Raw genomic sequence first — 23,642 nt, 5'->3', positions numbered from 1 at the left:
AACCTGAAGGCTCCCTTTTCTGAATAAAGTGGTACCCTCCCTTACACCGATTACTAGGATTACTCTACTTGCCCTTGATCCTCCTCCCCTTATAAATGCTGAGTGTTTAGTAAGGATTGAACGCCTGTCTCCCGGCCCATTAGTAAACACTCATACCATTATGCCAAATTGGCCAGTTAAACAAAAGAAATCCTGATATTTACCTCAAACTGCAGAAAGATATAACACAAAGTCTGAAGGTGGAAATTGAAAAGCTAGCCTACAAGAGGGTATGTGCATTCTTGCTTACATAAAAGTAAGTTTAGAAACTAAGATTAGATACACCAGTGCACAAGAAGTAGTGAATTGTAGCTTCACAAAACATGCCTTAGTAATCAGCATTCCTTGGTAGAGCATCTCAGTCAGTTAGCAATAAACTAATCCTTTCTATTAGACCTCTTAGGACTACCCAGAACCACACCTCAGCCTGACAGACAAGGTCAGCGCTCTCACAGTTAGCTTATTTTTTGTCAGACTGATTGTTAAGGATATATCCTCAACCAGTATGCAGAGCATCTCAAAGTACACTCTTTCCACATAAGTATGTTGTGACACAAGGTCAGAAGGTGGGGAGAATAAGCCAAAACCCCAGAGATAAAGCATTCTTGCATTTTAAAAATTATCTGGGCAGTTCCATCAGCAAACCCGGGTAGTAGTTCTATAGGAAGTTTGAATTTCACTCACTTGCTTGCAAAGAGGGTAGTAAAGTCTGGGGAGGTGAATCTTATAAGACAACCCAGAACTAAAATGGTCTGACAAATAAAAGACTACTAGAATGGCCAAGTCTCTGTCAAACTGATCGTCAAGGATGAATTCTCAACTTATACATATCATGTCATAACAGCATATTACAATTAATTACCGCAAAGAATCCATTGTGGATTTGAATAGGGACACTAGCACAATAGGTTACACACTAAGAACCAAACTTTTTGTTGATGCAATGTTGCATCCCTGTGCCTATTTTATAAGTACTTCAATGGAATGTACTCTGACAAAGTTGTAATACTTGTGCCCCCTCGATGTAAATACCTCCAACTAACCCAACAAGCAGCAAAATACTAAAAAAAATGAAACTAAACCAGAAACCAAGGAATGGATGGAAAAAACGAATGAAACTGGTACCAAGACTGAAATTATCATATTTAACTCTATCGTTTATCTCAAACAAAAACAAGGAGTGATATAATATGCAGGGAGATTGAAATGCTCAGCTTAGTCTCAGGGCACAGAAAACCATCAGAAGAAATTAGCTCTTCACTCTTCATTCAGGCATGCTTTTATCACCTGCAATGATTATTGATTCCAATAATATAAATTGACACTTTCTTTTGGGGTTAAGTTGGCAGATGCTTAATGTAGAATTTTTTTCTGGGCAAAGTGTTTTCTCACAAAGCTTCATGCATAGGCACTGATTGAAACCTCAAACATGTGGAGAAAAACTGACCTTGAGTTCACTTTTGGCTAAAATAAAATTTATTAAGTAAAAAATCAAAACTGATAAAAGGAGGAAAAAAAAATCTCCAACTCTACTTTTGGCCAACTTTTAACGCTGAATTAACAGGAAATGAAAAACAAAAGAGCAAAACACGTGCTGCTTTTTTATGGATGTCGCTCAAGATTAATATTAGTTTTTTTACGCATAATTTTTTTTTAAATAAATTTCTCTAGTTTTTATTCACTGAGGTTTTCAACTTGGAGATTTGTTTACTAAAATTAACTTTGAATTGTATATTTTACCTGGCAAATACCAAACATTGTTTTTTATCTTAACAGTTTGAATGGCACAGATATAAAAAAATAGGATTAAAAATTTGTTGTTGAAAAAAGTGTAACTAAACACATTTGTTATCAAAATAATTTAAATCAACCTGGAAAAAAATCGACGAATCATACAAGAAAATGATATCATTAGAAATAGGAAAAAATTAATTTTGCTTCCTTTTACAAATTCCTTTTTTTATTAATTATTTTTCTACCTTATCATTTTTCATAATTTTTGGATATGTTACTATTTGAGACCTGACAATTATGTAGGTACCATTTGTTTCACTTGAAATTCAATATTTTTTGTTTGTATAATATAGAAGCACCGTATATTAATTCTTTATATTCAATTCTTTTTCAGAATTGCTGTCTATTTTCTAATGAACAATATCTGAACTTCAAAATGTCTATTGATATCTACCTGTGTGGAGAAAAGTCTGAGCAAGGAACATTGACTCTTCCCCTCAGCTCATCTGCTGTGATATTTGTAATTAAATATTGTAAGCTTACCAACGTGAACCTTTACATTGTTCCAATTTCCTCATCCACTAATATTGTCAGCTTAAAAAGTAAAGTCGTAGATGATCTAAATATTTATGGTTTGGATCCTGACAAAATACCAGACTCTGTCCGTGTTTGTACACTCCCCGTGACGGTTAGCGGGGCAGGAAATCTTATACGTTCTGGACTGTGTAGTGTGATACGACAAATTGTGTGCGTTGCAAATGATTCTTATCCTGATGATAATTACAATGACTTACTGGTAAGCATGTTTTGTTTTGTTTTGTTTTTGTTTTGTTATTTTTTTTGTTTTGTTTTGTTTTGTTATTTTTTTTGTTTTGTTTTGTTTTGTTTTGTTATTTTTTTTGTTTTGTTTTTGTTTTGTTATTTTTTTGTTTTGTTTTGTTTTGTGTTATTTTTTTTGTTTTGTTTTTGTTTTGTTATTTTTTTTGTTTTGTTTTGTTATTTTTTTGTTTTGTTTTTGTTTTGTTATTTTTTTTGTTTTGTTTTGTTTTGTGTTATTTTTTTTGTTTTGTTTTTGTTTTGTTTTGTTATTTTTTTTTGTTTTGTTTTTGTTTTGTTTTGTTTTGTTATTTTTTTTTGTTTTGTTTTTGTTTTGTTTTGTTTTGTTATTTTTTTTTGTTTTGTTTTTGTTTTGTTTCTGAATTTTTGAGATGATGATTGCTTATTCTTATTATTTTGATTCTTCAAACTACTGTTCTCATCTTGAATGTTATTTTCAAAACGTTTCAGTCTATATAACCTTTGAACTTCTTCAAGTGTATTCTGTTGAACTCGGGAATCTTTCTGTTGAGCTCAAGAATCTGCACAGAATTTCAAATGGAACCTTTTATTTAGTCCAAAGAGGTAGCATGTTCTCTTTTCATCAGCTATGATTTGGTGCAGATTCCGAAGTTTGACAGAATGATTCCTGGGTTTGATAGAAAGATTCCTAAATTTGACAAGATACAACATGAAAACAGTAGTCCGAAAAATCCAAATAATATGAATGTTTTGTTTTATTTTTTTTTGTTTTGTTTTATTGTTGAACTTTATTCATCATTTCCACTTGCATTAATCAAATATCAGTAACAAACCTGCGTCATCAACTGAATCTGCGACTTCTCCACCATTGTTAGCAATGCTTTTGGTAGTTTGGTCATGTTGCTTGTTGGCAAACAGGAGAGTTGACCTGAGGCATTTTAATCACAACGTCACTATTCAATTGGCACAAACACATTAATATGTAATTCTAAACCTGGACTACTACCATGGAAAAAATCTCCGGCCTGCAAATCGTACATTTTTGTCAATAGAATAGAGACTGACCTACCATCTCAGCAGAGCTCATGCAGGGCTGTTTTGCTTGGGCTGCTATGGCCAAATTATTGGTCAGACAAAGCAGGGCTAACCTAACTCATCACACATCACATATGAATCCAGCAACAATGCTTTCTTTCGATGCAGTACTTTACGTACGTACGAGGGTGACTTTTTTTTTAAATGTAATAATTATGCACTTAAAAATGCTTCAAATAATTTAAATTATAAATATAAAAAAAAAAAATGGATATCTATGGCCCAAATCATTTTTTAGATTCTGATGCTGAAGCTATTGAGGGTGTCAAAAAAGATTTGTTATCTTGGTGATACGATTAGAACAGGATATAAAAGCCAAGTACGGCCAAGGATGGAATACTGTTGCCATATCTGGGCAGGAGCTGCCAAAAACAGCCTATCATGCCTTGACAGAGTACAAAATAGACTTTGTGGTTTAGTGGGGGATGCCCTTTTCTCTACCCTGCGACCCCTCTCCCACAGAAGAGACGTTGCGAGCCTATCCTTGTTTTATCGTTATTTTCATGGCAGGTGCTCGTCTGAACTCCAATCCCTGGTCCCCCCTCGCCAATCTTTCACAAAAAACACCCGTCTAGCTGAATCCACTGTGAAAAATTTCCCCCACTCTATATCTGTGCCTAAATCAAAACGCGGATTTCATGAGCAAAGCTTCTTTCTTAGAACTGCACGCCTGTGGAACTCTGTTCCGTCTGCCTGCTTCCCTCCAGACTACAACTTGGATGTCTTCAAGTCTAATGTTAATAAATTCCTAATGAACCGCCCCCCCCTAATTAAACACTTCATAAAATCTCCTCACTAACGTGATGTACTTACAATAACCCTTATCCCTGAGTGGCTTCCGGGCCTTGATAAGTGGTGATCACTGTGTAAAAAAAAAAAAAAAAAAAAAGGATGGAGCAGGTACTAGTGTGATTGCAAGAGTTGGGAGTGGATGGTGTAAGTTTAGGGAACTTCTGCCATTATTAACTAGCAAAGTATTACCTTTGTTGAACAAGGGAAGAGTCTATCAGGCATATGTATGCAGTTTTATGTTGTATAGAAATGAAACATGACCAGTTAAGGTTGAAGACATGTGTTGCATGGATATAAATGATATGAGAATGGTACATTGGATTTATAATGTAAGTGTTAAAGATGATCTCAGAGAAAGGTTACATCTGGACAGTATCAGGAGATATGTGCAAAACAGGAGACTCGGATAGTATGGTCACATTGATAATTCTTGTATTAGTAGCTGTAAAATAGTTGAAATAGTAGAGCCAGCTTACAGAAAAGGAAAACATGGCAGGAAGTGACAAGAATGAACTGAATAGAAAGAAGTGACAAGAATGAACAGAATAGAAAGAAGTGACAAGGATGAACTGAATAGAGTGACAAGGATGAACTGAATAGAAAGAAGTGACAAGAATGAACTGAATAGAAAGAAGTGACAAGAATGAACTGAATAGAAAGAAGTGACAAGGATGAACTGAATAGAGTGACAAGGATGAACTGAATAGAAAGAAGTGACAAGAATGAACTGAATAGAAAGAAGTGACAAGAATGAACTGAATAGAAAGAAGTGACAAGAATGAACAGAATAGAAAGAAGTGACAAGGATGAACTGAATAGAGTGACAAGGATGAACTGAATAGAAAGAAGTGACAAGAATGAACTGAATAGAAAAGACAAGGATGAACTGAAGAGAAAGAAGTGACAAGGATGAACTGAATAGAAAGAAGTGACAAGGATGAACTGAATAGAAAGAAGTGACAAGAATGAACTGAATAGAGTGACAAGGATGAACTGAAGAGAAAGAAGTGACAAGGATGAACTGAAGAGAAAGAAGTGACAAGGATGAACTGAATAGAAAGAAGTGACAAGAATGAACTGAAGATAAAGAAGTGACAAGGATGAACTGAATAGAGTGACAAGGATGAACTGAAGAGAAAGAAGCAACAAGAATGAACTGAATAGAAAGAAGTGACAAGGATGAACTGAATAGAAAGAAGTGACAGAGTAATTGAAGGGAAAGAAGTGACAAGGGTGAACTGAATAGAAAGAAGCGGCAAGGGTGAACTGCATAGAAAGAAGTGACAATAATGAACTGAAGAGAAAGAAGTGACAATAATGAACTGAATAGAAAGAAGTGACAATAATGAACTGAATAGAAAGAAGTGACAAGGTTGAAATGAAGAGAAAGAAGTTACAAGAGTGAACTGCATAGAAAGAAGTGACAGATTAACTGAATAGAAAGAAGTGACAATAATGAACTGAATAGAAAGAAGTTACAAGAATGAACTGAAGAGAAAGAAGCGACAATAATGAACTGATTAGAAAGAAGTGACAAGAATGAACTGCATAGAAAGAAGCAACAAGAGTGAACTGCATAGAAAGAAGTGACAGATTAACTGAAGAGAAAGAAGTGACAATAATGAACTGAATAGAAAGAAGTGACAAGGTTGAAATGAAGAGAAAGAAGTTACAAGGGTGAACTAAATAGAAAGAAGTAACAGGGGAGAACTGCATACAAAGAAGTGACAAAGATGAACATAATAGAAAGAAGTGACAAGGATGAACTGAATAGAAAGAAGTGACAGAGTAATTGAAGAGAAAAAAGTGAGTTGGGTGAACTGAATAGAAAGAAGCGACAAGAGTGAACTGTATAGAAAGAAGTGACAAAGATGAACTGAAGAGAATTAACTGACAACGGTGAATTGAATAGAAGGAAGTTACAAGGATGAATTGAATAGAAAGAAGCAACAAGAATGAACTGAATAGAAAGAAGTGACAAGCATGAAATGAATAGAAAGAAGTGACAAAGATGAACCTAAAAACCTGATCAGATATAGTTGGTTGGTTGGTTGTTTTTGTTTTACGGCATATCAACCCTTTTCGGGTTATTTAATGCCGAATCCAAAGATTTTGAAGAAATTTTTTTTTAATAGAATATATTTGTTGTTTTCACGTCGGTTTCTATTCAACCCATAGTTTGGACCCTAACAGGTACTACCACTCCGGGTCAGAGTGGACCTGGGAGCAATGGTAATTAATGGGTGGCTCCACACTTCCCAAAGCCCACAAGCTGGGGCCTCACCACTGGATATAGTTTAAGGTCATATCCAGGACCCCCATTGAGGGACTTTTACCCTCTGCAGGGGGGTAGTCGGCGTATTCTAATGCCCCACCGACAGGGCCTGATCAGATATAGGTTTGTTTAAAAATCAATATCTAGAAGCTGTCCACTCATGTCAGCATATAAAACGGACATTAAACTTGAATACAATGATAGTATGATGCCTATAAACATAAAAAATGTTTGAACATTTTCCTACAATATACATTAAAATCAATAGCAATACCTAGCGGTCAGTAAGAAGTTTGTGGCCGATGGGTAGGTGTTCTGAGAAATGGATTGTAGTTTCAACAGAATGGGCCAAGAGAGGATTGTGTGATAATTATAACTATTTTGCACATCATGTCCAGGTGTGCTTGTAACACAGATGTACATAATTTGGAGTATATCATGGAATGACAAATAAACAAAAGTCTGTGGGACATTCATAACTCAAACTTGGAGGACAATTCATTTAATAATAAAGTTAGTGTTTTAATGCAACGTCCAAACATTGGCAAGTAAAACGTTTATGATTTTTGTATTTTTTTTTCTTTCGTTTTTAGGGATTTAGAGGTGGAAGCTTGAAAGCATGTGCAGAGGTGAGTAGATTGTTATATTTTTAAATTTAAAAAGATGGATTTGATGAGTTTGATTTGTATTAAAATAATTGAACATTAAATGTTTTGTCAGCTTCAGTTTCTTTTTACTTTAATCTTACATTTTTTTAGCATAAAATTTCATTTATTTATTTTATTTTGAAAAAAAATTTAATTCAACTGCATAAAAAACAGTATTAAATGTTTTTAAAAATCTTGCTTTGAAAAAGTTTCCTAATTTTCAATTATTTTAATATTGTAAACTCATCACTATTTCTACTGGAACAACATATCTCTTTATATACCAGTATGGGTGCTTATTCACTTTTACTTGTAGTGGTTATTATCCTGGTGGGATTAAGGCAGCTTCCTCTTAAGCACAAACTGCATCTCTAACCATCACAGTCCAGTTATGTCTATCATAGCCCAGGTCGCAGGAAATTGTTAACCACTCCCGAAATCAGCGCCAGAGACCCATGACTTGTAAACCTGACCGGACTGCCAGGACCTCCTTAATTGTTGTGGCCCAGGTCTTCAGCTGCCTGCCATCATGTCTGTGCTAGCTAGAGAATAGGACCTTGCAAATGAGCTCGTCCTCTAGTTCACGAGCTGCATGTCCAAACTATTGGAGATGTTGAAGAAGGATGGATGGAAAGGGGGATGGTAATGAAACCGTAACATGATTTCCACGGCAGCATAGCAGAATGCTGCAAAGACAGTCATCAAAGATTTTCATAGGCCACGTCTCACAGCTCTAGAGAAGAATGGTTCCCAATATCACCTAATAGATGTGTCCCTTAGTGTCCAAGCATATTTTCTGTCGGAACCACAGTGACCAGTTGAGATAGAAGAATGCAGACCATGCTGATCTTATTCACCGTCTAATCTCAGCTGCTGCCAGTCAGCATGACAGTAAAGCCTAGATAGACATTATTTAGGTGAATCATGTCCAGCGTAAGTGGCTGCCAGGTACCCTGGTCAATCAGCAAGAACATGACCTTTGTTGTTTTGGGGGCATTCATACGTATTCCTAATTTGTAAGCTACAATGGGTGCTTGTCCAGAATCATCCTTATATTAAAAAACAAAACAAAAAAAATTTGTATGATGTACAGAAGAACATATATTATTAAAATCGATCAAATAGTTTTATTTTTAAATTAGAAAATCAAAGTTTTGGGGTAAACTAGCGACAATCTTGTAATGCCATCTTTTTTCAAACAGCCATGCCATGTTTTCAAACAGCCTAAAGAAACAAGGGGAAAAACTCCAAATAATTCAAATTTGTGAGACTTTAGAAAACCAACATGGAAAGAGACTGCATTTGGAAAACTCAAATTTGCCTAAAAATGCTTATCTTTATATAAAAAAAAAAAACTCTTTGATCAATTTATATGATTTTTGGTGAACAATATTTTCTTTCTGTCGCAGGTACGTGCACTCAAACAAATTTTTCTTTATTTTTGTTTTAAGAATTTCTATTTGGAATGCGTTATTCATTTGTGTTCCATACTTAATATGCACTTTTTTTTACATCTTGTCTTAAAATTTCAATTATTCTAATATTTTAAATCTAAATATTATGAGCTATATTTAGTTATTATAATTATTTTACTACTATATAAACTTTATCTGCATTCTTTTTTTTTTTTTGTGCTATTGTCTATATCTTTTATGGTCACGAACAAGCATCGTTATAAAATCCAATACAATAAGAATGGACAGCTTACATCTTTATTTTAATCTTGGCCAGAATAACCATTTTTGTGAACACTATTAATATGCAGCCACCTCTCCTCCACATCCCCATCTGGTCGTGGGTGGGGGAGCTTACAGGTATGTGACATCTGATGTTGCTGAAGTTTAATTGAGAGAAGAAGGAATTTAAAGCTTTCACTTCTTGCTTGGACATGACAGCCTGATCTTTGGATGCAGTATCAGTTCTCTCTTAGTCAGAAGAGAGTCCTTGATTGAGTCAATTTGTCCTTAAACTAACTATAGATATGTTGACCAATATGTCCACTCCTTTTTCCCAGTCACTGCCAGACTGATTAACCATCCTATTTCAGATGGCTTTTGTGTGCCTTGGTGAACCCCTCCACCATTTTTTTTCTATTAACTTTGCTTTCAATATCTTTATTCTGCTGATCAACTATTTCTTCGCTTTGCTATTGTTTTTCCTCTTATATAATTTTTATAATTTCCTAATACTTTGGGGAGAGGTCCACTGTATAACACTTAAAACTGATATATTATTGTTGCCAATATACATCAGGCAGTAAATGTAATATTTGAAAGACACTCAAATCTTTATGACTGACTATTAGATATATATGGATGTTGCTGAAATATTGTTATTTTTCTGCTCCTGAAAAAGACCATAGTGCTAAAATGATTTTTGCAAAAGAAAAAAGAAAAAAATTATAGACAAATCCCTGAAGCAGGTTATTACCTTCCCAATTGTATTTGTAAATGCATATAATGGATCAAATGTGACTAATATTTTTCACTTGCCAATTTCATAGTCTATGATAGTATCCATTATGCTATCCTCACTCCTCTCAAGTATGATATTTCGAAATAGAACACTAGAACCTAACATCAGTGTTGCCAGTATAAATAAAAAATATTTATTTAAAAAATAGGTATAAAAAATGAAATGAATAAACAAAAATAAAAATAATTAAAATAGAATTATTTACGATATTAAATTGTGTTTCTCAAATTCAAACTTGAAAATGCTACTTTTACAGGTTTCAAGTTGGACCAAACTATGTGAATTGGAATTTCCTGAAGCAATCATGACAGCTATTAAGGAAATAAGGTAATATTTAAACCCATATATGTAAAGTGGCTTATTTTTTCTTCTGTGTGTGTGATCCTTAAGCATTTAATTTTCCATGTTTGGAGCATTGTGATGTAAGCTTTTTTGTAGTTGATTCATGCCACGTCTATGTTATTTCTGATTTTTACCTCTTTCAAGGTCATTTGATCAATGTATAGTAGATTATGTGTCTCTATTGTCACTTTCCGGCATTCCTCAGAGAAATGTCTACAGTTATAAAGACAGCGGTAGATATATTTACTTTGTTATGCAATTAAAATTTTCCACATAATTGGTAGACAGTTTATTGGTCTGTAGTTGCTTGAGACCATCCCCTTTTGACTGTCTTTTACTATTAGTGTAATTCTTCTTTTAATCATCCACTCTTGTATACCCATTTTTGTGTATGTATTTTAGATTTAATCATAACCTTCCACGCAAGGTTATGATTTTTTAAATTAGAATGCATATGTTCTGTTGTAGCATGATTATCCTTAGATATCCCTAACCAAAATTTTATTTACATTGTATCTAAAATCTTTCAATATATTGTTCTTTCTATTTTTTCTCAGTAATATTAACTGGTTATGTGGATTAGTTTCTGCATTGCCAGATTTTCCTTAATATTTCAGCTGTTTCTATCAGTGCTATGCAATGTTTGATGTTGATGCAGATGCTTAGCTTTTCTGCCTCCTTTATCTTCAGCCAGTGATCTACTGGGATGACCAAGTCATTCATAAAGCTTTGACAAACACAATTGTTTAATAGGCTTCACACTACCTGACAAGCTCCAACCTCTGTCACATCTCTGCAGTGTTGCATTCATGCACTTGTTTAACAAGTATTTACATAAAATGTACTTAAAAACACACCCAACAACAAGGGGTCCCTTGAGGTATTTTCAGCATGAATGACTGAGCCGGTCACTAACATACTAATGTGTAGTATTTAGGTTTGATTATTTTGCTTGTAAATTTATCACTGTCAGTTAAACAACTACCTTGTTTTCAAGTGATTCTATCTTTCTCTCCCTTTTTGTTATCATGCAACTTTACCATTTTTCTACTTACATCAAATTGTTTAAAGCAACTTCCATAAATTTGTTTTTTTTTTTTTTATTAATATTTGAAAAATACTTTAATTTTCTTTAAATACTTTTATTTTCCCAGGAATATCAAGGTTCGATCTGATAATAATGAAAGTGAAAAACATAACATAACATACACTCTTCCCAAAGAAGTATTAATGCTTGAACGCCATATGCATCAACCGCCCCGAATTCATAATGATGATAAGATGAAAAGATATTTGCTACAATGTTTGATTAATAACTGGACAAATGAAGAAGATATTTCAAATATTGAAAACAATGTTTGTGCAAAATTATGCCAAGGTTATAATCCACTCATTGGTGAAATGGTTCAACCACATGCCATTATTAGATTTAGACTGGTAAGTGTATAAGTCTTTTTGATCAACCATAGTTCTGATTAGTGTTTCTGCAAGAGTTAGAAATGGATAAAGAAAGTACAGGGAATGTATGCCATTATTAAACAGATCATTTAACATAATAATAAGAGTGTTCACTAATGAGCCAGGGGACCAAGGTTCATTCCTTAATCTAGTCATACCAAACACCCCAAAATGCTGTATGCATTTAAAACTTTTAAGTGAAAGATTAAGAGTAAGTGAAGCAATCCTCGAGAAGGAGTGACACCTTTCTCTGCAATTTAGTGTAATAGGTGATGAAAAATTAAGCGTTTGGGTCGCCTTCGACTATGGTTGATCACTTTATATTTTTTACTAACTAGTAGATCATTACCACTGTCGATGAAGTGAAGAGTATCATCAGGCATGTATATGATACGATGGATGCGTAATGTGAGTCTTAAAGACAGGTTTAGATCTGATGACCTCAGAGGAAGATTAAATCTGATTCGCATATGGAGATGTATATAGAACAGGAGACTTTATTGGTTTGCCCACTTCAAAAAAATTGTTGAATAAATGAGAGTTCTTGGGTTGATGTAGAACAGTTAAGGTGGTAGGTTTAGGTCACAGGGGAAGTCTAAAGAAAACATGGGAGGAAGTGATAAGGATGAGGAAAAAAAAATGTAATTAATCACATAATCTAAAAAAAAACATTAAAATTTTCTTTCAGTTTCATCTGGAGCAATTATGAGTTAGATCAATGAAATAACTGAAACATTAGAATGAAAAAAATGAAATAGATTTTCTTTATTTCATAAAACATTAAGTTAAACAAAGAATACATTTTTATGAAATAATGTGTTTAAAAAAGATTTGAACATTTAAATAATTATTTTAGTATTATTTTTAAGATTATTAAGTTCATAAACACTTGAAAAAATTGATATTTTATTCGCCAATTAATAACAAAAAAAAAACAAATTAATCCTCAAAATAAAGACCATCATTTTCCAAGACTTTCTGGCAGCGATTTGCAAGCTTTCAGATTTGGTCAAAGTATCATCCAGCCTGCTTCGAATCAAAGAATTCTTAACCTGCTTCCTCAACTTCATCAAATGAGTCAAATTGGCAGCTCTTCAGAAAGTGTTGCATTAAGTGGAAAAAGCCGTAATCTGATGAAGCACAGTCCGGACTGTAGGCTAGATGTGGCAGAACGTTGCCGTCCATCTTTTCAGACTTGTTTTTGGTCTTCCTGATGGTGTATGGCTTGGCATTGTCCTGCTGCATTAAAGCACGCTTTTGTGTGATCAAAGCTGAATACTTTTGCTTCAGCTTTTCATAGACCCATTCCAGTTGCTTATATTAAAGTTCAGAACTGACGGCACAACCATTTGAAAGCAACTCAGAATGCACGATTCCTTCAAAGTTCCACCAAATACACAATATGATATTCTTGCCAAAGCAATCTTGTTTTGAAACTGACAGTGTCTCTTTCTCTTTCTGAACCCATCACTAGTCTCAATTGTGCTGGACTAAATAGACCCATTTCTCATCTAATATCATAATATGCTTCCAAAAATGGTCGTCCAATGGATCGCTGAGCAATTGACAGCAAATTTCACTCACTTATTGGCTTGTGCTTTGGTGAGTTTGTGCGGATATAGGCACAGCTTTTTATGAACAAAATCAAGTTGTTTCAAGTGTCAGTGAATTGTCGATTTGCCAACTCCAAAGCTCATCAGCCAATTCTTGAGTGCTTGATGAAGGTGCAATGTCCAACCCAGTTCGCAAGTCTCCATCATCCATTTGGCTACATATTTGCAAAACATGTTTTTATCACAGCTATAGGGAACTAGACCTTTTTTAAACCTGGTTTTTTATGTTTCATTTAATGGAATGAGACAAATTTGCCTCTTAAAGGAGCATGTGATCGATTCAAATAACCTTAAATTATTATTAACTGTTATTTATTCATTGATTAATTTAATTTTGGAACCAGTTAGAATTCTGACCTTAAATTTATCTAGTTGAGAGAGTAAATTTATCTCATTTCATTAAAAGAAAAAATGTTGGGCTTGAAAGGGTTTGACTTTCTTTAGCTGTGACTAAAACATGTTTTCAAATGTGTATCTAAATGATGTTTGTATAAATAAAATCTTCATAACCATTAAACAGTCCTAGTTATTTTTTAGCACACTTCTACACAATGGAACCTCCCTGTGTTTCTTGTTTTTTTTGTAAATTTTACCTGCATTACTATATATATATATATATAAAGTAAAGTAGATTTTTCTCCCCCTTCACAAGCTATTATAGGTTTAAAAGTAAAAGCTTCATATGCATATATGTTCCATCAACCTTCATGTATGTTTCTAGAATATTTTTTTAAATTAAAAAGTAAAAAAAACGTTACACTACTCAAAAATTATACACAAAATCGTTTTATTAATATTTTAGGAAGGTTTAATCAACAAAGGCAACAATGGAGATGTGAAACCATTTCAAGATGATTTGTTGCTTGCTCAATTGGCTGAGAAAATGAAAAAAATGAAAGTGGATGATATCTTTCTCGATCATCTTTACGTTGAGGGAATTGAAATGACGATAGCTGACTTGATACTTTTTACATTTGTTTATCACTTTTTGGTAAGTTTACTCAACCTCTATTTCCATATTTTGTGGCCATTTTTAGTTTCTCATCAATACATGATTTACACATTATACTAGTGTTGAGACGATTAATCAGGAATCAGAAAAATCAGAATCAGAAAAATTTGTGTCTATTTTCCGATGCCAAAAACAATTTCTTTGCTTATTTTTTTTTGTTATTTAATTATTTTCTGCTGGTAGTAACGCTAAAATAATAAGTAATTAATAATAAGTAATAAGTAACGCTAAAGTAATAAGTATTTATTAATTCTAAACGACCAGTAAAACTAAAATCGACAGATCATCTGTCAAAATGTATTTTATGTTTAAAAAAATTATCTGCACAGTTAACATGAGTTTTTACAATAATTGGGAAAATTAGCAATGCTATAGTTAAATATTTAGAGATTTATAAATTGGAATCGATAATTGTATCGAAATCGGGAAAAATATTTGAATCGTCCCATCATTACATGACTTTTTTATTATTATTTATTTATTTTCATTTTACTTTTTGCACTAATGCAGCACCACAAGCTTGCAACATATAAGACTTTGACTTATGAACTGTTGCATCCTGCGACACATGAAGCAGTCAAAGTATACCATTGTTTTCAATCTGAAGCCAGGTCAACAGCTTCCCTCCAGTTTATTCTCGTTGCAATCAAACCTCTCTTGATTGTTTGCTTCCAGTTTATTTTTGGTCTTATTTTCTTTTTTTTCATTGTTGGAGCACTTGGTTGGCAATCCTCTATGCGGCTAATCTTAGGGTATGTCTGAGCCAACCTAGACATCGTTTGCAAACTATTAATGGTAGTTGGTTAGTGCTTATCTCGTAATGTCATTAACCACTGAGTGATCTGTGGAATTCAGCTGACACTCAAATGAGTGTGAAGGCCAAGTTTATCAAGACATGTCCACAACAACATTTATAGAAACAAGCTTGATTGCATTATTAGTTTAGCAAAATACTTGAGACATTAATTTAAAATAATTCATAACTTGTAAACGTGAAACAAAATCTTTCTCATTTTTTTCATTTTTAAAAAATAAATAAATTTGCATTGAAATCACAAAAATGTTAATATTATCTATCTAGATAACTATTAACATTTTGTGATTTCAATGCAAATTTATTTATCTTTTAAATGTGACCATAAAAAAGGAATAAAAACTCAATTATCCTTTTCACTTTTATGACTGAAGCATTGTTTATTGCTGGAAAAAGTGCATTGAAAATGGTTTTGACTCTGTAGAAAAATAAATTCTGGGGCACAAAAGATTGCTCATTTTAATGGTACCACTACCATCTTCGTAGCTCTTCGATGTTTTAGTTTTTAGTTGAAAACTAGAAGGCCTTACTTTTAGAATGAATATTGTACATAATCAGTATATAAAAAAGATAGTGTTTCTTGTGTAAAATTGAATTTACTTAAAATAAAGTATCTTGACTTCATCATTAGAGAAATTGTCCCAACTTTCACATTTATTCAGGTGTTACTGATTAATATGATGTTATTTTTGTTTTATTTCTTTGTTTATTTTAGGAATCACTTGATTTGCGACTTGGTTTATTGATTAAATATCTTCCTAAATTAGGATGCTGGTTCCAACATATGTGTGAAATGCCAAGGATTCAAGAAGCAGCATCCCAATATGGATGTACCATTGATTCTATAACTTGCAACGATGATAATCTTACATCAAACATCATCAGTAAATTCAACTTACCAGAACTTACAAAAGAAGTTAACGAAGAAGCGGAATTATTGTAAGTGTTAATGATTAATTAATGAATATATATATATATATATATATATATATATATATATATATATATATATATATATATATATATATATATATACTAGCAAAAGTACCCGTCGTTGACTAGGTTCAAAAACAGCCTACAGAAAATGGACTCTGATTTATGAAAGTATGATAGGTTATGAAAAGGATGGGTTGTAAAGAGAAAGCTTTGAATTTGGGGGTATCAAAACCAAAGTAAAATATGATGAAAGTAAAAATAAAATAGATAAACCCCATAATTTATTATACCATACCTGATCACACTGAAACACTTATCACAATATTCTGTGAATCTATATTAAAAAACCTTGTTAAACTTTGTGACATATTTCCATTCTATGGAGGTCAGGCGTGAACAAACACCTCATAATTTTATTATACCATATTTCTTCAAACTGAAACATAATTATCAAAGTATACTTACGCAGATAGATATGAAAAGTCTTTATTACAGTTTGTACCTATTTCCATTCTATGGAGGCCAAGCGCGAACGCAGACCCCACAATTTTATTATACCATCCCTATTTAAGTTAAAACATACTTATCAAAGTATTATTATGTACATCTATATCAAAAACACTTGTAAACGTGTTTTTTAATTTTTAATTTTTTTATTTCCATACTTTGTGTGGACCAGGCACGAACACAGACCCCACAATTTTAATGAACCACTGTTCTGCCAGATCAAACATACCCATTCCTATATCTCGATACATCTTCTATCATTATATGTAATCAGTTTTTTAAAATAGTCAACCATATAGTTTGTGACCAGGCACACACACATACACACACAGTCATTCAGCTTTTTATATATATATATATATATATATATATATATATATATATATATATATATATATATTAGTATAAATTTATTTATTCATACAAATATTATTGATTACATATGTGCATACATATTACAGCTGTTATTTTGTTCAAATCTAGACACCTCAGAATTCAAGTTGATCTGTTGGTTAAATTTCAAATGGAATCAGCTGAAACATGTATGCAAATACATAACCAATAATGTGTGTATAAAAAACTTGTACTACAACACAGCTCTACCTCTTATTGAGCACTATTTTTTTATCAGAAAATGCATATTTGATAAAAATGAGTGTACTACATAAAATATTTAAGTTTAAATTAATATAGCATCTATAATTTGACATGTTTTTCATTTCTAATTTAATTTTTTGTCAACAAACACTTTATAATGCAACAAATGCATTTTATCATCATATAAATACTGTGCGCCATATGGCTTAATTGCCATATATATTTTCAAAACATATATATATATATATGTTTTTATATATAAGATCTATTGTTTATTTATTTATTTAAAAAATTTTATTAGCGATTCTATGATATTTAATTGGTATGCTCACCTACCCTTCATTTATTTACGTCGCCCTTTTATTTTGAGTCATATTTTTTTGTTATTATTAATTTTATTTATCAAATATTTGAATATTTTTTTATTCAAATACCTATTAAATATTTTTTTCCGTGCATAAAAGTTATCCATGAACACATGTTTCTGGATATCACCTGTCATCAGCATGGCTATATATATATATATATATATATATATATATATATATATATATATATATATATACATAACATGTGTATATATATAAAACATGTATATATATATCTATATATATAAAAATGTAATTCTTGGTTTGTTACAAGTGAATAAAAACATATTTCTACGTTACCAATTTATTTGAAATTTTCAGACAACCCATCTTTAGAGTCGAGGGATGTTTTTATGTTATTAAAATAAATTTACCTCGCGAATTATTAAAATATTAAATAAAATAAATATATTTTTTTTAACCGTTAGTGCGAACCTGCTTTGTTGATAAAACTGAACTTCCGGTTGGATTCATTTCACAGCCACGAATTGACGAAAAAGAAGTAGATTTCATTTTCTGTTTACTCGATAAGTAAAAAAAAAAACAAAAAAAACATAATTCATTTGTTTATCTTCCAAATTTTTTAATTTACACATTTTTTCTTTATTATATAAGGCCAAAAAAAAAGTTTGTCGCTTGCTTTTTGAGATTTTTTTTTTTTCGATATAAGATTGGTTGGTAAAAGTGGTGCTAATGCAAAGAATGGTCCGCGCTATTTTTTAAATCGTATTTCCAGGTTTAATTAAAGTTTTATTATATGTTTTTTTATTCTATTGTAAGGTTAAAATACACCCTCCCCTCCCCATCTTAAGAATGGCTTTTTAAATATTAACATTATTATTACAACACGGATCACTCTCTGCATGAGCACTGTACTTTCACCTAACAATTTAATAAACAAAACATGGTACTTATGCAGAGAAAGTACCATAATAATATAATAATAGAATAATAACGTTATTTAGAAAGCCATTCTTAACATGGGGAGGCCGTTTTGTTACTATTCTATACTTTCACCTAACAATTTAATAAACAAAAGATGGTACTTATCCAGAGAAGGTACCGTGCTGAAATAACGCTATTAAGAAAGCCATTCTTGACATGGGAAAGGGAGAGTGTTCTGTAACTATTTTATATTTTCACCTAACAATTTAATAAACAAAAGATAGTACTTATGCAGAGAAGGTACTGTGCTGAAATAATACCGTTATTTAGAAAGCTATTCTTAACATGGGAGGGAGTTTTGCATCTATTCTATACTTTCACCTAACAATTTAATAAACAAAAATAGATAGTACGTATGCATAGAAAATACCGTGCTGAAATAATGTTATTTAGAAAGACATTCTTAACATGGGGATGATATTTTGTAACTATTCTGTCCTTTCACCTAACAATTTAAAAACAAAACATGGTACTTATGCAGAGAAGCTACCCCACTGAAATAATGACGTTATTATTTAGAAAGCCATTCTTAACATGGGGATAGGGGTGTTTTGTAACTATTTTGGACTTTCACCTAACAATTTAATAAACAAAACTTAAACTTAAGCAGACAAGGAACAGTACTGAATCATTAACATTATTTAGAAAGCCATTCTTAACATGGGGAGGGAGGATGTTTTCTAATTATTCTGTACTTTCGGTGCTGATGCAGAGAGTGATCTGTGCTATTTTTTAAATCGCATTTCCACATTTAAAGTTTTATGATATGTTTTTTATTCAATTGTAAGGTTAAAGTACAGAATAGGTACAAAACCCCCTCCCCATGTTAAGAATGGCTTTTTAAATAATAACGTTATTATTTCAGCACGGATCACTCTCTGCATGAATACCGATTAACGTTTTGTTCTTTGCTTTTTTTACCGTATTTTTTTGGGTTTTTTTTTCAAGAAAACCTTTTTTTAACAAAGATTGAAAGTGCACGTTTTTTCTTTTTTTTTTTATACAGAAGTTGTTTTTATATAAGAAAATATGAATGCTTATAAAGAAATTGGGTAATCGTGCACTTATTGATCCATGCTGAAATAATAATGTTATTATTTAAAAAGCCATTCTTAACATTTGGAGAAGAGGGTGTTTTGTACCTATTCTGTACTTTAACCTTACAATTGAATGAAAAAAACGGTAAATTTTTAGATTAGGTCCACCTCCACAATTTTCTTTTAAATGACGACTTTTGTAGGTTTTCGACTATGCTGAATACGGAAATCGCATTGAAATTTTGCAGAAATAAGTAGTTATCGAGATATTAAAAATTTGTATAATGCATTGTAATCTCTGGCAGCCGTCTTTTTTACACGCTTGCGCGCGTCATAAACAAATCTATGCGCGTAACAAAAATGGCCGCCAAAGATTACAATGCATAAAACAACTATCTATATCTCGATAACTACTTACTTCTGCAAAATTTCAATGCGATTTCTGTATTCAGCATAGTCGGAAACCTTTAAAAGTCGTCATTTAAAATAAAATTGTGGAGGTGGACGTAATCTAAAAAAATACCAAAAAAACATAAAACTTTAATTAAGCTTGGAAATACGATTTAAAAAAATAGCGCGGATCAATAAGTGCATTAGCACCCATTAATCAACTCACGTGACCTTATTAACAAATATTATCAAAGGCAAGATATGTTACTTTATTACCGAAATGGATAATTTTTTTTGTTTTTTTAATGCAAAATTTTTATTCGGCTCAAAAAACACAGCGTTTACTGTTATATTTGAAAATTACAAATGGCGGCAGACTGTGTTAACACATTAGGTTTGGGAAAATGAGTTAAAACTAAAAAAAACTATACAAAATACTGAATACATGTCTGCCTATGTCACAGTAACATATATTGAGTGATTTCCTGACAGTATTTTGTATAGTTTTTTTAGTTTTAACTCATTTTCCCAAAGTTAATGTGTTCAACAGTCTGCCGCCATTTGTATTTTTCAAATATACAGATAAATACTACATTTTTTCAAACCGATTAAACATTTTACACTAAATAAAAACACTAAAATCTTATCCAGTTAGGTAGAAAAGTAACTTATCTTGCCTTTGATAACATTTATTTGTTATATTTATTTTTCAACAACTTTTTCGTTTCTGTGTTTAGTAATACAAACCTGTTTTATTTACTATAACGTTTAGTCAGCTCGAAGAACAGTGTTTATCAGTGTATTTGAAAGATACAAACGGTGATGGACACTGTTGATGATGTTAAGTTTGAGAAAATGATTTAAAACTAAAAAAATATACAAAATACTATCAGAAACCCACCAAATATGTCAGCCTATGTCGCAATAACATATAATCAGTAGGTGTCTGACATTGTTTTGTATAGTTTTTAACTGATTTTCCCAAACTTAACGTATTCTACAGAGTCCGCGACCATTCGTCTTTTTCAAATACATAGATAAACACTGCGTTTTTGAGCCGATTAAACATTTTACATTAAATAAAAACACTAAAAAATTATCCAGTTAGATAGAAACGTAATTTACCTTACCTTTGCTTTCATTTATTCGTTTTTGAACAACTTTTTTGAATCTGTGTATAGTAACCCCCCCCCCCCTTACCCAAATATTAATTAAAAATTCACATTTTTGAATACAATAAAAAAGAAAACTATTTAGCGTTTCAATGGTTTAGCAACTTTCGGCTTAATTCACTGAATGTTGGTCGAGCCCAAGCCATGATTGATGGTAACTCCCGAAGATCCGGATCCAATTCTGCAAGAGTACCATATTTTTTTTTCATTTTTGCCTTTTTTTTTTACTTTTTGGAGTGGATTGCTGTACTAAGAATATAAGAAACATGCATTTTCTCTTTTTATTAGAATTTTCCATTACACGAAATTAAGCCACAGCAACGCGTGGCAGGGTACAGCTAGTATAACATATATATATATATATATATATATATATATATATATATATATATATATATATATATGACATGTATGTACACTAGAAGACTACTCAACCTAAGACAAGTAAAAAAAATTCTCAAAATGGAAGAGTTTGCACCACGTTTATGACAATCAAGATATAAAGTTACTAAATATTACATCTAGAATATTCTAATTTTTATCAAAATTCATTACATCGTTTTTATTAAGTAGTGTCTAATTGCTGTGAATCAGATCATATTAAATGCAAATCTGAAATATTTGAAATTTTTTGGTTTTTTTTGTTTATCGTTTGTACTGAACTTCACCCTAAACAAGGCATATCGCCACTTGGACGTAAGGGGGTACTATTTGGGAACATGTTTAAGAAAGATTAACAAAATGTTAGTTTACATTACATTTGAACTTCTGCATTTCACTACAGTTTGGGAAGCAGGAAGAGAATTTCAGAGTCTTTAAAAATACTCCAACAACATTGAAATTTTTAGAATATTTAATGTCTAATAACTAATGTTAAAATTTAAAAAAAAATATCACAAATATATGAATTCCTGTAAAAACTTTCACTCCTTCTTTTGACCTTGTAACTAACTATTTAACTAAATATAGCCCACATTACCCACTCTTACACCTAGCAGCTACGTTTAAAAATTCACAATTCTCTGTAAATTGGTTTGGGAGTGAAATCTATACATAGAAATATATAAACATATACACATACCTATATATTTCATATGTCAGCAGAGAAAGACACAAACAAAACTGATAACTGACTTCATATTTAATAGCCTTGTTTGCTTAAATAAATGCTGAATTTTAAAAATTAATAATATTTATTGTTGAATATTTAAATTTTTTTCAGACGTCGAACACGTAGTAAGTACAGAGCAATAAAACCTGATGTTGCTAAAGTATTGAAATTGATAAAGGTTAGTATTAATACTCAAGTGATTTTATTTTTATAAGGAAAAACAGTTTTAAATGAATTTGAGTTTTTTTTATGCTCTCCGCCATTCCCCTTTTTTGAACGTTTTTTTTAGATCTCGCAAGTTTGAATTATTTGGAGTTATCTCCTTGATTCCTTTAAGCTCTGCTCATAGTTTAGCCATAAAATAATGTAATATATAATAAAAAAAATGCATGTGTGTGTGTGTGTGTGTGTGTGTGTGTGTGTGTGTGTGTGTGTGTGTGTGTGTGCATATTTATATATATATATATATATATATATATATATATATTCCGGTTTGTTGACTGTCATTGCTCTTGTGGGCTGCAACGTTGTTTGGCTGTGGAATTTATTATATATATATATATATATATATATATATATATATATATATATATATATATAAAAGTGAACGTGTCTGTGTATCTGTCTGTCTGTGTGTACATTTCCATACGCAATAACTCTGTCAATTTTTAGTCTACAGACTCAAAATTTGATATACAGGGTACTGAGATTTGGGAAAATCGATGTGATCGGTTTTCGGCCAGAAATTTGGCTATTAAGGGGTGAAAGTTCAACGATTTGACCTTTGAGAACTCTACCAAACACTTCTGATAATTTTGGGTCTAAACACTTGAAATTTTAGATATAGGTTCCTTGGACATGGATCTAACTTAACTTGATTTGAGCTCAAAACAATAAATTTTAAGAGGTCATAATAGGGGTCAAAGTTAAAAAAATTGACCGCTTTTTTTTTTTTTTTTTTGCTCAACAATATACACCTCCAAATACCCAGGCAACGCCGGGCACCAATGCTAGTATATATATATATATATATATATATATATATATATATATATATATATATATATATATATATATATTAATATTAGCATTGTTATTATGGCTATAATTATTATTACTACAATCATTATTATACTTTATTTTCATGTCAGTATATTCCTTTGTATTTTTCTATGCTTTTACCCGAACCCCTATATTTTTCTGCCTTTACTAGAATATGTCCTACATGTACCAAACTCACCAGTGATCCTGTTACCATGTAGCACCATCTTAACACAAATCAGCATCCCTTTTTCACCTCTCGCTTACAAATTGTATTTTTTATTTCACTTTTCCTTGTTTTTTTTACTTTTATCCTCTATTTTTTTCATTCTTTCACACACTTTTTTCTTTTTAATCTTTATTCATTATTTTACTTGTAGAGATCAGCACATGTCATTCTCATTGGACCCTAATTGATTAATTAATGAAATCCCATAATATGTA

At 31.7% G+C, this 23,642-nt stretch overlaps 1 protein-coding gene across 1 annotated transcript in view; it reads left to right on the top strand.

The window, feature by feature from the left end:
• LOC145268185 (glutathione S-transferase C-terminal domain-containing protein-like) overlaps window positions 1-23,642 on the top strand; it is a 67,205-nt gene that overhangs the window by 2,746 nt on the left and 40,817 nt on the right. Inside the window, exons 2-8 of the mRNA XM_080123416.1 lie at window positions 2,168-2,569; window positions 7,327-7,362; window positions 10,112-10,182; window positions 11,352-11,634; window positions 14,071-14,259; window positions 15,810-16,033; window positions 22,269-22,335. Of these exons, the coding sequence (XP_079979542.1) occupies window positions 2,210-2,569; window positions 7,327-7,362; window positions 10,112-10,182; window positions 11,352-11,634; window positions 14,071-14,259; window positions 15,810-16,033; window positions 22,269-22,335 (1,230 nt within the window). The 5' untranslated portion in view covers window positions 2,168-2,209. The remainder of the gene's footprint in view (window positions 1-2,167; window positions 2,570-7,326; window positions 7,363-10,111; window positions 10,183-11,351; window positions 11,635-14,070; window positions 14,260-15,809; window positions 16,034-22,268; window positions 22,336-23,642) is intronic.

The sequence above is a fragment of the Euprymna scolopes genome, chromosome 43 (genome assembly GCF_053919585.1).
Source record: "Euprymna scolopes isolate OS-2025 chromosome 43, ASM5391958v1, whole genome shotgun sequence".
NCBI classification, from domain to species: Eukaryota; Metazoa; Mollusca; class Cephalopoda; order Sepiida; family Sepiolidae; genus Euprymna; species Euprymna scolopes.
The sequence above is the reverse complement of the archived record's forward strand: the minus strand, read 5'-3'. Positions and strand labels throughout refer to the sequence as shown.